A 14,349-nucleotide genomic window follows, 5' to 3' on the forward strand; every position below is an offset into this window, starting at 1 on the left:
CTCTGATACAGCAGGTAAGCAGAGGTGGTTTGGGAGGGGATTTGGGGATGTGCCCTGGGTTTCTTGTTGGGGCTATTGGCCCTTTATATGTCCCCTCCCTCCGTCATGAGCTCAGGAATCCCACCAGATACCTGTAACCCCACTGGTGAGTCCACCATCCACATCCCTGTTGCTGGATAAGTGACTGTGGGTCCCTAGGGTGATGCAGTTGGGGGCTTCTGATTCTAGGAGTGCATCTCCCAAGGGGCGCTTAGAGGATGACTGTGATGATGAGATGCTTTCAGCCATTGAGGGGCTCAGCTCTACCAGGTGAGGCCCATGACCTCTACCCACCTCTTCTCTCCTGTGTGGGGGGTCCCCTCAAGACTGGAGACAGCCACAGCTCCTTCCCCTGCCCCGGGGCTGCCCTTCAAGAGTGTGGCCTCCTGCTGTGTGGGCCCATCCTGCTGCTGTCCCCCAGGCCTTGCTGCTCCAAGTCTGATGACTTCTACACCTTTGGTTCCATCTTCCTGGAGAAAGGCTTTGAGCGTGAGGTGAGGTTGGGGCAGCCACCACCAAGGAACAGGCTTAGGCCTGGTGGGTGGGGCTGAATGCTTGGGCCCAGTACTCCCAAGTGGGTGGGGAGGTCCGTGGTGACCTCTGCTTTGGCTATAGGTCTGGAGCACCTCATGGCTCCGTGCAGGTCCTGGATCCACATCATGATGTAACTTACCTGTTCCCCAAGCATCCAGGCAGGTCCCAGGTTCAGTTTAGACAGGAACCTGCAGCTTAGAGGTTCTGAAGCTGGCCGTCTTTAGCCTCAGGCTGTGACCATCTGAGGATGGTTCTGGCTTTCAAGGCCTGGTGTCTACTATTGGGGAGGGGTGGTCCTCTCCCTGAGGATGCTGGACAAAGATACCAGGAAAGGAGCATAGGTGCTTTCTAGTGTCCTCTGGCCACATGGCCTGCTTCACCCTGAGTCTTGGTTTCTTACCTACCATGGGATCATGATGAGGTGGTAACAACACAGCTGTGCCCATGTGGAGGGGCAGCTCTGGGGACCCCCACCTACTGGTCCAGGGGTCTAGGCTTAGCCTCACTCCTTGGTAAAGGCCAAGGTCAGACCTAGTAGCAACCCAGGAGCTCAGGCTGGTTTCTACCCATAGGTCTTCAGAAATGAAAGCAGAGATCTGATGGGCAAATGATTACAAAACCCACCTGGAACTCCAGGAGGGACAACAGGCATTTTATTTTAGGGTGATGAACTGAGGGGTTGGGACATGAAGGGACTCTGTTGGTGGCTGTCTTTCATGGTCCTATCACCCTCCAGTATCGCCTGGCACCCATCCCCCGGGCCCGCTACGACTTCGCTTGTGCCAGCCTTGTGTTCATCTGCATTCTGCTTGTCCACGTGCTAGTGATGTCCAGGTCAGCCTGTGGTGGGGAGGATGCACAAGCCCACTGGGGTCCAGCTGGGGGGTGGTGACCTTGGCAGGATCCAGCACAGATTGGCATGGTGCTTGATGGCTGACTAGAAGTGGCCTTAATGAGTTCAGTGACTTCAGGGCCTGTAGTCCCGGCCACTGGAGCAGGGGTGATGGCCCCACAGTGGAGCTTTGGGGCCTTCCTTGTGACTGGGTATTTGCCTATCATAGGCTTCTTGTCCTCCAGTGTCTCTCTCCTGCGAAGTTCTGATACCTGTTCAGTTCTGGCTTTAGCTTTTGGAAATAGCGAGCACTGTCATTTCCCTCTTCCAAGTGGGAGAAACAAGGCCCAGATAACTAGTGGCACCTTGCCTGGACCAGGACTCCCTGAGATTCCCATTTCAGGTTCTGGGGTACTGCTGGTAGGGCTAGGGAGAAGGGACTGAGGTCAGAGGAAGGGAGCAGTGCTCATCTATATGGGCTTCAGAGGGGCAGTTAGACCAAAACATGACTGATATTGTGGTTTTAGATGTGCTTAATAAAGACCATATAGTGATCAGGCATGGTAGCCCAGGCCTGTAAGCTCAGAGTACTCAGAGGCAGAGACAGGAGGATTGTTGCAAGTTGGAGGCCAGCTAGGGCTACAGGAGAGACCATGTTTCAAAACAAACCAAATTGAAAATGGATGTGGATGTTTTCATGCAATTTTTATACACCAGACAGGCTCAAAGGTATGACTCATTTTTTAAAAACTTGGCCCCTTTGGGGGCTTGGTGACAACCTTGACCTTCATGCTTGGTCATTTGTGGGGCAGTTGGACCAGTTTTTCAAGCTCTCCTTTCCTGGGTGTAGAATATATACTGAAGAAGGACGGGTGACCATGAGCTGGAGAACTGGGGCTGGTGGAAGGGATCTGGACTCGGGATTTCTTCCTTTCCAGGGTGACGACTCTGGGTGTGTCCTTTGGACTGGTGGCCTGCCTGCTGGGGATGGTGCTAGGTCTGTGCTTTGCCACTGAGTTCTCAGTGAGTGGATCCCTGAATTCAGTATATTGCCCTTGTCCCTATGGCCCCTTCCTCCCCTGCAGTCTGTTTGCAAGGCCTCTGCTTCCCAGGCTGGCTAGTATCATCTTGAGTGGGGCTGTCCTTTGACTTAGCTGCTGATCTGTGTGACTTGTCCCTCTCCACAGAGGTGCTGTCCAGCCCGGGGGATGCTCTGGGTTATCTCAGAAAGCGTGGAGACACAGCCTCTGCTGAGGCTGTCTCTGGTTGTGCTGACCGTGGGCAGCCTACTGACTGTTGCCATCATCAACATGGTGAGTTCCTGGGCGAGGACAGACAGCCCTGACAGGGACCTGTTGTGCCAGTGCCTCATGGGGAGAGGAATCATCTTTCACCTGGGAACCTCCAGACTCGATGCCTGACAGCTGCATCTGGTGTGACCCCTCCATAGCTCTGCAGTGGTCTGTGGGGTCCACAGTGCAGGCTTAGAGCTTTTTACCTCTTCAAGGGAGGACTTTGGGTGTCCAGCACCTCCACAGGAATATTTGAGCTGCTGTGTGAGGTGTCCTGAAGGTCATCTCCTCCTTCTTAGCCTCTCTGAGACTCAGTTTCCTCAGTAGGGGGTGAGCCTTGCCCTCTGGTCCAACCCACATGCTGGTGTGAGACTGCTTTGTACTAGCTCCTTTGTCTAGAGCCAAATCCCCTCCATCATGTCCCTGACACTACAGGCTGCAGTTTGGGGAGCATGCTGCCATGTCCAACCTTATGTCTCAACATCCCTCCCACTGCCTGGAGTCACTGCTGCAGCACTTCTGTTCTGTGCTATTTTCTCCCCAGTCCCCTATACTCCACACCTGGTGGGTGCTGTGTATGCAGCCACTTACTGGGCCCCGCTGAGAGTCTAGCACTCAGCCTTAAGCTACCCATGGTACCCATAGTTATCTTGAGTCACCTCTCTTGGGCCTGGCAGGTCCAAGACCCCTGTGCCCTGGATCTACCCTAATGAAAACCTGTCTTCCCCTTAGCCATTGATGCTTAACTCAGACCTGGAGCTGCCTGGTGGCAATGAGGCAAGCCTGCTAGCTACAAGGAACAGAGTCAGGACCTTGTGTGAGTTCATTCCGGTATGTCCATCCTGGCCTGGAGCAGAGCTCAGACCCTGGCCCAGTCCTCTTACTGGGCCACTCTGGCCAGTGTATAGTTCATGGTGGTAAGATATGGTCTGGGTGTCTGAGCCCTGAGACTGTGTGGGGTGGAGGAATGAGTCCAGCGTCTCCAAGGGAGAGGTGGTGAAGGTAAGGCTTGAGCTTGCTCCACCTGGGGAACCAGAGGAGGCTGGGTCTCAGCTGTTTGCTCAGAGCCATGGGGGCGGGGCAGGGAGTGGGACTGGCACCAGCAGCACTAGAGGGCACCTTCAGGTCACCTCCCCTGTGAAGTCAGTGACCCCTTGCATGTGCTTGCTCAGAGAGCTCAGGTGGTGAATGACAGCCCAGGGCAACTGACACAAACCAAGGTCTGGGCCGGCAGTGGCCCACGTCAAGCAGGGTGAGGGCAAGGCCAGGGCAGACTACAGTAGAGCCACGTAGCTTCCCTGCTCATCCCTGCAGGAAAGGGCAGCAGTGGCCAACGATGGTGCAGACACCTGATCCTGGATCCCCCCGGTGGGAGGGGCCAGCCTTAGTGCTAACTTGCTCTGGGTATGCCTCCTGGTGACTGACACAAAACTGGTCCTCACCCACAGCACTATACCTGCAGCTGCATCCTGGGCTTCATTGCTTGCTCGGTCTTTCTGCGGATGAGCCTAGAGCTGAAGGTTGTGCTGCTGACAGTGGCCCTGGTGGCCTATCTGCTGCTTTTCAACCTTTCCCCGTGCTGGCAGTTGGACTGCTGTGGCCACAGCCCAGGCAACATCACTGAAACCAACAGCACTCTCAGGTAGGACCCGAGCCACTGACGCCTGTTTGTGGCTGGCTTTTGCAGTGCTGGTTTGCTTTGACCTGGTACCTAGCCCAGCTATGGGGTTCATATGTTCATGGTCCCACTGGACCAGACTCCCATGGGCAATTGGTGTGCTTTCTGCTTTACAGAAGAGACAGTGACTGTCCCCAGGTGGGACAGTGAGGGATGAGGATGTGGCTCACTGGTGGGTTCCTGGGGAGGTCCTGGCCATCAGGCTCCTTCTGTTTCTGGGCCAGCCAAGGGATGATGGAGACTTGGGCTACCTTAGCCTGAGCTGTGGTCTGGACTGCCAATTTCAGAAGTGACACTGTCTGTCTACCGGGCAGGTGTACAAGCCTGTGGTTTGGAAAGGGCTGAACTGTGTGGTCCCAGAGGCTTTGGAGTGAGGAAAGAGCTTGGCTCCCTTGTGCTATACTAGGTGAGGTTGGAAGCTTGAGGACCTAGTTTAAAAAAAAAAAAAAAAAAGGGTTTTCTGACCTGCCCCAGTCAAGTCACTGCCCTGGCTCCTGAAAGCCGAGGAACTTTTGGCTACTTTTGGACTCTCACTCAGCAGATTTTACCCTTCTGAGGTGATCCAGAAGGCCTCCAACTGTCTTTGGGCTCCCTCTTCCTCTTTCTGCATAGCTGCAACTGTGGGCCACACAAAGCACATACAGCCACACCCTTGCTTTGGGGGCTCAGCTCTGACTTTCCCCTCCCCCAGCAGCACCCTGGAATGTTCACAGAAGGACCTGAAGACCATGATCAACTTCTACCTGGTCCTGTTCTACGCCACCCTCGTCATGCTGTCTAGACAGGTGTGTGGGCTCCTAGCTCAGCCTCCCGAGAGGGCAGGCAGTGTGTGGACGGCAAGGCCTCAGATACCAAGATGGCAGAGGCCTTTCATCTTGGTCTTGTTCTGGACAGGGCTGGGAGGGGCTAGAGGGAGGGGCACCGTGTGGGCCACACAAAGCACATACAGCCACACCCTTGCTTTGGGGGCTCAGCTGACTTTCCCCTCCCCCAGCAGCACCCTGGAATGTTCACAGAAGGACCTGAAGACCATGATCAACTTCTACCTGGTCCTGTTCTACGCCACCCTCGTCATGCTGTCTAGACAGGTGTGTGGGCTCCTAGCTCAGCCTCCCGAGAGGGCAGGCAGTGTGTGGACGGCAAGGCCTCAGATACCAAGATGGCAGAGGCCTTTCATCTTGGTCTTGTTCTGGACAGGGCTGGGAGGGGCTAGAGGGAGGGGCACCGTTGGTAGGCTCATCCAGTACCCTAGGCCACAGCCCCTGGGTGGTGTCTCATCGGTTGTGCTGCTGGCTCACTGCTTTGCAGATTGACTATTACTGCCGCTTGGACTATCTGTGGAAGAAGAAGTTCAAGAAGGAGCACGAGGAATTTGAGACCATGGAGAATGTGAACCGCCTGCTCCTGGAGAATGTGCTGCCAGCCCACGTGGCTGCCCACTTCATCGGTGACAAGGCAGCTGAGGTGTGTTGAGAGGGTACTCTAGTCAGGACTGTGGGGCAGAGATGCCTGGGCAGCTCACCAGTACACCCAGGAGAGGACCTGCTACAAACACGGGTAACTAAAGAGTTAGGGTCTGGGTTCACTTGGGGACGTGGACAAGGGGCTTCAACTTCCTGGCCTTGACATCTACCACTGGGAAGAGTCCTGACCTTTTACATGCTCAGGCGTCTGTCCTCTGGATGTTCTATGTTGATGAGACATTTGTACTTCCTCTAGTGTGTGGCAGTTTGTCTTCTAGATAGGAAATGGGCCCAGTGACTGGCTCAGTAAACTGCCTCCTGACTGGACTCTTCCTGCTGTGTATGACCTGTCACAGTGCTCACCAGCCTGGGCCTGACCCTCCCCACCAGATTCAGAACCCTGCCCTCTGGATGGCTCAGCAACAGTTGCATCCCAGCCCTTCCCCAGGCTTCATGGCCACAGACAGTGTCATGTTTTCCCTCTGCCCTGCTGCAGGACTGGTACCATCAGTCCTATGACTGTGTCTGTGTCATGTTTGCATCCGTTCCCGACTTCAAAGTGTTCTACACGGAATGCGATGTCAACAAAGAAGGGCTAGAGTGCCTTCGCCTGCTGAACGAGATCATCGCCGACTTTGATGAGGTGCAGCCTGGCTCAGCTGTAGAGGGGTGTGCAGCCCACCTGTGCGGGGGCAAGGGCAGGGTGGAGGCGTGGGCATCCCAAACAACCCAAACCAGTGATGCTGAGGCTAGCGGTGACTCAATGGTAGAGTGCAAGCCTAGCATGTGCAAGGCTCTGGCTTGATCCGCAGTCCTGTAAGAAAGCAGCAGCTAAACAAAACACGTCGCATCCCCCCATCAGAACTGTAGGCAAATACTTAAAGGACACATTTTTATCAATTTATTCAGCAAATCTTTCATCAAATCTGTGCTGGACAGGTGCTAAGAGATGTAAGCTGTTCCAGAATAATCTTGACTCAGGCTAAGCCCATGCTGTCAACCATTTCAGGAAGACACTAACTCACCTCTGAATAGATGACACTGGGTGGTTTGCACTTTAAAGGATGGGAAGGGAAGGGACAAGGGGATGAGGTGAGGCTGTATTTGCACCTGTATTTAGTCATCAGCTCAGATGGACAAGGCCATGTTTGAGACACATCTGCATGAGCAGCAGGGGAAGGAAGGTCGTCCCCTTCCCTCGGCACCCTGGCAACATTGACTTTTTTTTGTTTTACAGCTGCTGCTGAAGCCCAAGTTCAGTGGCGTGGAGAAGATCAAGACCATTGGCAGCACCTACATGGCTGCAGCGGGGCTCAGTGTCCCCTCAGGGCACGAGAACCAGGTACTGTAGGCCTTTGGAAAAGGAAACACAACAGCAGTCCCCTATCCTGCCACCTTACTAAAGGGGACACTTGCTAATTCTGCCCTGTGTGTCATGGGGGTAGAGGCCTTGTGTGGCTGAGCCTGGAGATTCTTGGTGGGGACAGGGAACCTATCCCCATGGGACACAGGTACAGCAGTGCTCTTGTTCACAACTGTGTAGAGGGGAGGTAGGGTAGACCCTCAGCACCTATGTCCTGCAGGACCAGGAGCGGCAGCATGTGCACATTGGTGTATTGGTGGAGTTCAGCATGGCCCTGATGAGCAAGCTGGATGGAATCAACAGGCATTCCTTCAACTCCTTCCGTCTCCGAGTTGGTGAGGCCCGAAGATGGGCAGGGCCTCTTGGTTGGTGGGACAAGGAGAGGCAGGTGTCCCAGGCCCCTACTCTAAGGTTTCAGCAGCTCCACTGATAACGATGAATCTGGTTGGTTTATCATTAATTCTGATTTCCTTTGCACAGTGCTTGTACCTTTGGGGAAAAAAATGCAGTTGTATGTGGGTGTACGTGTGTGGAGGCCAGATGTCAAAAGCTACCTTATTTTTTAAGACAGTGTCTGAGTCCTGGGCTTGCTAACTGGCCCAAGAAATCCACCTATCTGGTTCTCTAGTGCTGGGATTACAAATGTGTGCTGCCATGCCCAGCTCTTACAGGGGTGCTGGACTCAGGTCCTCATGCCTGCAGGGCACTTTGCCAACTGAGCCATCTCCCCAAGTCCTACCTTTTGTTTTTAAAATTACACTTACTTAGTATGTGTGTGCGCATAAGGAGGGCAGAGAGCAAGCTGCAGGAGTTGGTTCTTGGGACTGAACTTGGCAGCAAGTGCCTTTACCCGCTGAGCCATCTCACTGACCACTAACCCCTACCTTTGAAAATCGAAAGACTATATAACTATACAAAGTACAGAACCAAAAATCATGGCTGGAAATGTTATTTTAATATACAGAGACCATAATAAATTTATTGACCTAACCAGTCATTGTTAGTTCAAAGGGTAGGCACTTGAAGCCCATTTATTTTTGTTAAAAAGGGAAGTTAGCAGATACTAGATTAAAATGGGCCCTGGAGTAAAGGGAGAGCCAGCTGGGGCATGCTTTTCACTTCAGGGAGCTTACCTTGCAGACAGAGGGAAGCAGTTCCAAGGGAACTTGCATCTCAGCTGCCTTATTACCCCTTTCTGTGGGCTCCCCTCAGCATCATTATGAATGGCTAAATGTAACATTATCTTAAGGCATAAACCACGGGCCTGTGATTGCTGGAGTGATTGGAGCACGCAAGCCTCAGTATGACATCTGGGGAAACACAGTCAATGTTGCCAGCCGCATGGAAAGCACTGGAGAACTTGGGAAAATACAGGTAGAAGTCTACTGGGAAGCACGGAGGGGAAAGACCTTCCAGAGGAGGCATCCTGGGTCTAAGGCCTGGCCCTTCTATCACTCGGCTGTGTGGCTCCAGCCACCCTTGTCCGGGAAAGGTGGTACACATGCTGCTTGTTGGCTAGCCTCTTCTCTGAAGACACTGCTTTCTTCATTTCAGGTTACAGAAGAGACGTGCATAATCCTCCAGGGACTGGGTTATTCTTGTGAGTGCCGGGGGCTGATCAACGTTAAAGGCAAAGGCGAGCTGAGGACTTACTTTGTGTGTACAGACACTGCCAAGGTTCAAGGACTGGGGCTGAACTAAAGGTGTTTGGTGCTGTTTCTTTCCCTGAATGAGCCAAAGAGAAGAGAGCCCCACACCACAGCGGTAGGCCGTGTGTGGCTTCTTTGGACTTACACTAGAGGATGACTCTGACATGGGCACCAGATTCCACTTGAGGTGGTCACTAAGCTGTGACATAGGTGGCAGCCAGAACCTGTGCAGTTCCAAGTTAGCTGACGACTGGTTGGCTGCTGGTTGTGTTCCCAGAGTGCTGGGGAGGTGACCTCAGTGCATGACCAAGACAGACATCTATGCTGGTGCCCATTAACATATACAGGGAGGCCAACTCTTGTCACAGGAGGCTCAGTCAGCCTGTCTAGCATGGGTTGGAGTCTCCCTTCTCCCTAGCAGTTCCAGTCATGGCATGCGCATTTGGGCAAATGGAATTGCAAAGGGTGATCCCATCAGCAGGTAGTCTCAACAGAAAACAACTTGCAACTGAAGTCACTTCTTGACATCTCTGGCAAATGGATACATCATTAACATGAGTTTTATCTTTATTACTGACTTCTTAGATGCTAGACAAAGATCTCTGCTCTCCATATATTCTTTTTAACCACTGACTTCATGTAAATAGTCCAGTGTCAGCTTATGGGATTAGCATGGCTGAGGGACAGAGTTCTGACAAACGTGGCTCAGCAGGAGGTAAAAAGCCGCGAAGTCCTGGCTCTGAACAGGCATTCGGAGGCAAGCCTTTTGGGATGAGGTCAGTAAAAACCTAGAAATATGAGTCAGGGTCACAGATTTGTGGTCACCAGGTTAAACTTGCCATCCTCCCCCTTTGCTTGTTTCCTGAGTACTGAGACCACAGATGTGCACTACTATGCCCAGCGTCACATCTTTTTATGGGGAAGTGTTGAGTATGAAGAGAGGGCTTAGGCAACCTATGATATCTCCTGCCTCTTCTCCAGTCTTCCAGGTGGACCCTAGAGAGCTGCAGAATTAGGATCTATCAGGCAGGAACATGTGCTAAGGCTCCTGGCCTGGGAATTCAGCCCCTCAACAAATGCCCTTGTTCTTATTCAAATGAGTCAAGGCAAAAGCCAGCTTTGTGAGAACTCTGTGAGCCCCTGAAAGAAGCCACCTGACCAAAGTGAGAATGACCAACATCCTACTGGTTTTCGGAAGTGACTTCACTGCCACCTCATGATCACTGCATCCTCAAGAGTTCTAATGCCACAGAACTTCACTACATCAGTGTTCTCAGCTAGTAAGTCATCAACAAACCTCCTAAAGTACACAGAATCATATACACAGGACTCTAATGATCACACAAGGCTGCAGCCAGGGTACTCAACCAGCAGGGTTTATCTGGGAGACTGGGTCCAGCATGAGTCACCACCCTGGTGTAGTACAGTCTAGGATGCAGAAGGGAGACAGGCCTTGTCTGCCCCGCCTGTGTCCTATGGGGCTTTATCAGTCTGGGGAAGAGGGACTGATTCTCATTTGCACAGAGGTACCGGGTGGGCCAGTAGCACCGTTATGTAACCAGAACCAGTACATTTGTATTATGAACACTTAATTTTAGGGCAGAACACTGGCGAGGGAAAGCCTCACCTACATTATTGCTTTTTTTGTGTATGTGTATTTTTTTATTTTTTTGTCTTTTTTTTGAGACAGGGTCTCCTTGCAGTCCCAGCTGGCCTGGAACTCACCATGTAGACTAGGCTGGCCTTGAACTCAAGAGATCTGCTTGTCTGCCTTCCGAGTGCTGGGATTAAAGGCGTGCGCCACCATGCCTGACTACGTTGTTTTTTATTCTCCTTTGTCACTGAAGGGCCAGTTTCAGGTGGGCGCTGTACTGAAATATGTGCTCCCAAAATCTAGTAGTGTCGGGGCTCCCAGCGAGGGTCTCCTGGGGAGTCAGGAAGACTCCTGCTGCTGACATGACACACATGCAGAGCACAACAAAGCTTTCCAAGGTGGACACATTTCTGCCAACATCCAAGCTACTTTTTCCCTGCACCAACAGAAACCCTAAGTGGGAGTTTAAAAATAGCTGGCGGTGGTTTTTATTTTCAAATGAAGCACTCTGCTCAGACAAGAGTATTTTGTAAGATAATGTTCAGGTTACAGAGTGTAACTGACTAAAAATCACTTGCAGTTGTCTTTATTTTTTTAAAATCTATTTGTGAATTGCCAAGTAATTTCACAGGTGTCATTTTATCATAGGAACAAGTATTTTTTCCTAACAATGACCTGTCGGTTAAAACTTACTTTAGGGTTTCCACTAACGCAGGCTTCACCAACTATGGAAAAGTAAAACCACAAGGCTTACTTCTTAAGGATTAATTTCCCAACAGAAAAGATGATTACTACCCCCGTGTACTTCCTGTATATAATAGGTCAATGTTCAGAAGTATGTTTTGAGAGGGTACATGCAAATAACTATGGTTTGTTTTGTATGTTTAATATTTATAGATCTGTAACATTTGTTATAAGATTGTTTCATTTTCATAAATTATCAGTGCCTGGCTCCTTTTATACATTAAACCAACAATTTGAAACCCTTAACATCCTAAAGTGTTCTGAATTAAAGTATCCTCTTAGTCTTCAGGAACTGACCTGTACCAAGTAGATCTAAAGATGAAGAATGTGTTATTTCCTAAATTATTTTGGGGACAAGGTCTCATGTACGCCGAAGCTGGCCTTGAATTATGTAGTCAAAGATCATCTTGAACTCCTGATCCTTCTACTTCTATCTCCTCAGTGCTGGGATTAGTGTGTGTCACTATAGTTTACTTTTTTCATGTGTATATGCATGTTCATGAGTGTGGTCCTGTGTGTAGAGGTGAAAAAGCAACCTCAGGTGTTAGTCCTAACCTTCCATGTTGGTTGAGAAAGGTCTCTTTCCACCATTACATGTACCATGCTAGCTGGCCTGTGAACTGGGGATTCTGGTCTCTGTCTCCCATCATCCCACGGAAATGCAGAGATTACAGACGTGTGTGCTACTGCATCCAGCTTTTTACATGGGTTCTGGGGATCCAAACTCAGGTTGTCAGGCTTGCAAGGCAAACATCTTGATCACTGAGCCATTTCCCCAGCCCACCACCGTCAGTTTATGTGGTTCTGGGGAGCAAACCCAAAGCCTATGTGTGCTTGGCAAGCAGTCTACCAACAGACCTACACCTCCAACCCTTAAATTTTATTTTAGAGATCAAACTCCAGTAAAAGCTGATACAAATATACTTGAACTGATTTTTTCCCCATCAGCATAATAGTCCAGGTGGGTTTTAAAGATCACTTTCACATTTCTTAAGAGAATCAACTCTTCTTTACCTTCCTGTTCTTGCTTAATGTTAATTTCAAGTCAAGAAAATATAAAATGCCTTCCTGTCTGGATGTTCTGCAGAAAGTGCTACTTATTTTGTTCATTGATCTGCATTACACCCATCCTGAAATTTTATTTATTTTTGTACTTATGTATTGAGATAGGGTCTCACTGTATAGCACTGGCTGGGCTGGAACTCAGAGACCTGCCTCTGCCTCCCGAGTGCTGGGATTAAAGGTACGCACCATCATGCCCAGCCTGAAATTCATTCATTCATTCATCCTTTTTGAGACAGTATCTCCCTGTGGCCCTAGCTGGTCTGGAACTCACTATGTAGACCAGTCTGGCCTTGAACTCACAGAGATCCACTTGTCTCTGCCTCCCAAGTGCTGGGATTAAAGGCATGCGCCACCACGCCTGGTGAAATTATTTAAAAAATATTTTAAATTTATTTTTGTGTATGAGTGTTATACCTGCATGTATGTTAAGTACACCGTGTTCTACGGTACCTGCAGAAGCAAGAAGAGGGTGTTGGATCTCCTGGAAATGGATGGTTGTCAGCTGCCATGTGGGTGCTAAGAATCAAACCCAGGTCCTCTGCAAGAGCAGCCAGAGCTCTTAACTGCTGAGCTGTCTATCTAGGCCTCCCTCCCTTTACAAAAGTTTATGTGTTTGAGTGTTGTACTTGCATGTGTGTTAGGTGCACCCATGTCATGCAATGGCCTTGGAGCACAGAAGAGGGTGTTGGATCCCCTGGAAGTGGAGTTATGGACAGTTGCTAGCCACCATGTGGGTGCTGGGAATCGAACCCTTATCCTCTGCAAGAGTAATGTTCTTAACTGAGTCAACTCTCCAGCCCCTGAAATTTTTATTTTTAAAGTGTGTGTGTGTGTGTACACGCCTATGTATGGGTATATACACGAGTGTCATTGCCTATGGAGGTCAGAAGTGTCAAATCCTCTGGAGCTGGAGTTACAGATGGTTGTAAGCTGCCTGATGTGGGTGCTAGAAATCAAACTTGGGTCTTCTACAAGGCGCAGTACATGCTCAACCACTGAACCACCTCTCCAGCCCCATAGTTTTTTGTGTTTGAAGCAGGGTCTCATTCTGTAGCCTAGCTGGCCTCAAATTCTTGGCAACCCTCCTAAGTGTTGGGATTACAAGTGTGAGCCACCACACCCAGTTTGCCTTTTATTTTAAACAGGTTACATCTTGAACTAGATTTAGAAAAAAAATCACTGTTCACCTCAGCCCAGTAATGTGTGACAGAAGGGGACATACTCGATGGTCCTCCTACCTAAATAATCTGCTTGGACAGTTGACCTTTGTATTTAAGTAAAAGGCAATGCTGAATGGGCACTGCTGAGGCACACCTTTGAGAAACACTAAGCAGAAGCAAGCTTTCTTTTAAGCCTGGAAGTTCTCTGATGTGTTCAAGGATGATTCAGTTTATCTTATTTGGCTTATCTTTTTGCTGTAGCACCAAATAACTACAAAAAAATGAAAAAAACAAAAACAGAAAAAATATTACACTAGGCGTATTAGAATATAAATCTCCCAGCCTACTTTTTTTGTTTGTGGGGGGCAGAGGAGGCACCTGATCACCACACTATGAAGACATGATTCCCATCAGGGACAAAGGGAGTGGAACCATACTAGTAAACTTTGACATTATCATGAGTGTGTTTGCTTTCATGGTGTGATGCTGGAAAGTCTCACTAGACAGGGCTATTTTTTTTTTTTTTTTTTTTTTGGTCTTTTTGAGACAGGGTCTCCCTGTAGCTCCATCTGTCCAGGAACTCACTATGTAGACCAGGCTGGCCTTGAAGAACTCACAGAGATCCGCCTGCCTCTGCCTCCTGCCCGAGTGCTGGGATTAAAGGCTGCGCCACCACACCCAGCTAACAGGGCTATTTTTAAAAAGCTGGGTCCTAGGCCAGTAAAATGGCTCAGTGAGTAAAAGCAATTGCTGCATAAGTATGATGACCCAAGTTCAAGCCAAGGAAGGACAGAACCAACTTCCAAAAGTTTTTGTCTGACCTCCACACATGTGCTGTGTGTGGCACCCATGCCCCCCCAAATCCCCCCAAAACACACACACACACACAAACCAACAAAAACTGGGTCTTGTCAGTTAAACTTGAGCAGCACTGGC

General features: G+C 50.1%; 1 protein-coding gene across 2 annotated transcripts in view; it reads left to right on the forward strand.

Moving 5' to 3' along the window:
* Positions 1-10,731, forward strand: part of Adcy7 (adenylate cyclase 7) — a 41,050-nt gene extending 30,319 nt beyond the window's left edge. Inside the window, exons 13-26 of one of the 2 annotated variants that reach the window (XM_029561210.1) lie at positions 229-309; positions 461-533; positions 1,310-1,407; positions 2,344-2,428; positions 2,593-2,718; positions 3,430-3,528; positions 4,146-4,339; positions 5,067-5,160; positions 5,684-5,839; positions 6,335-6,481; positions 7,076-7,180; positions 7,422-7,536; positions 8,451-8,575; positions 8,756-10,731. In XM_029561210.1, coding sequence (XP_029417070.1) covers positions 229-309; positions 461-533; positions 1,310-1,407; positions 2,344-2,428; positions 2,593-2,718; positions 3,430-3,528; positions 4,146-4,339; positions 5,067-5,160; positions 5,684-5,839; positions 6,335-6,481; positions 7,076-7,180; positions 7,422-7,536; positions 8,451-8,575; positions 8,756-8,902 — 1,645 coding nt within the window. In that variant the 3' untranslated portion in view covers positions 8,903-10,731. Of the gene's footprint in view, positions 1-228; positions 310-460; positions 534-1,309; positions 1,408-2,343; positions 2,429-2,592; positions 2,719-3,429; positions 3,529-4,145; positions 4,340-4,689; positions 4,772-5,066; positions 5,161-5,683; positions 5,840-6,334; positions 6,482-7,075; positions 7,181-7,421; positions 7,537-8,450; positions 8,576-8,755 lie in introns of those variants that run through there. The other variant, XM_029561209.1, reaches the window with a different exon arrangement.
* The last annotated feature ends 3,618 nt before the right edge of the window (positions 10,732-14,349 follow it).

The sequence above is a fragment of the Nannospalax galili genome, unplaced genomic scaffold (genome assembly GCF_000622305.1).
Source record: "Nannospalax galili isolate Female #2095 unplaced genomic scaffold, S.galili_v1.0 scaffold1353, whole genome shotgun sequence".
Taxonomy (NCBI): Eukaryota; Metazoa; Chordata; class Mammalia; order Rodentia; family Spalacidae; genus Nannospalax; species Nannospalax galili.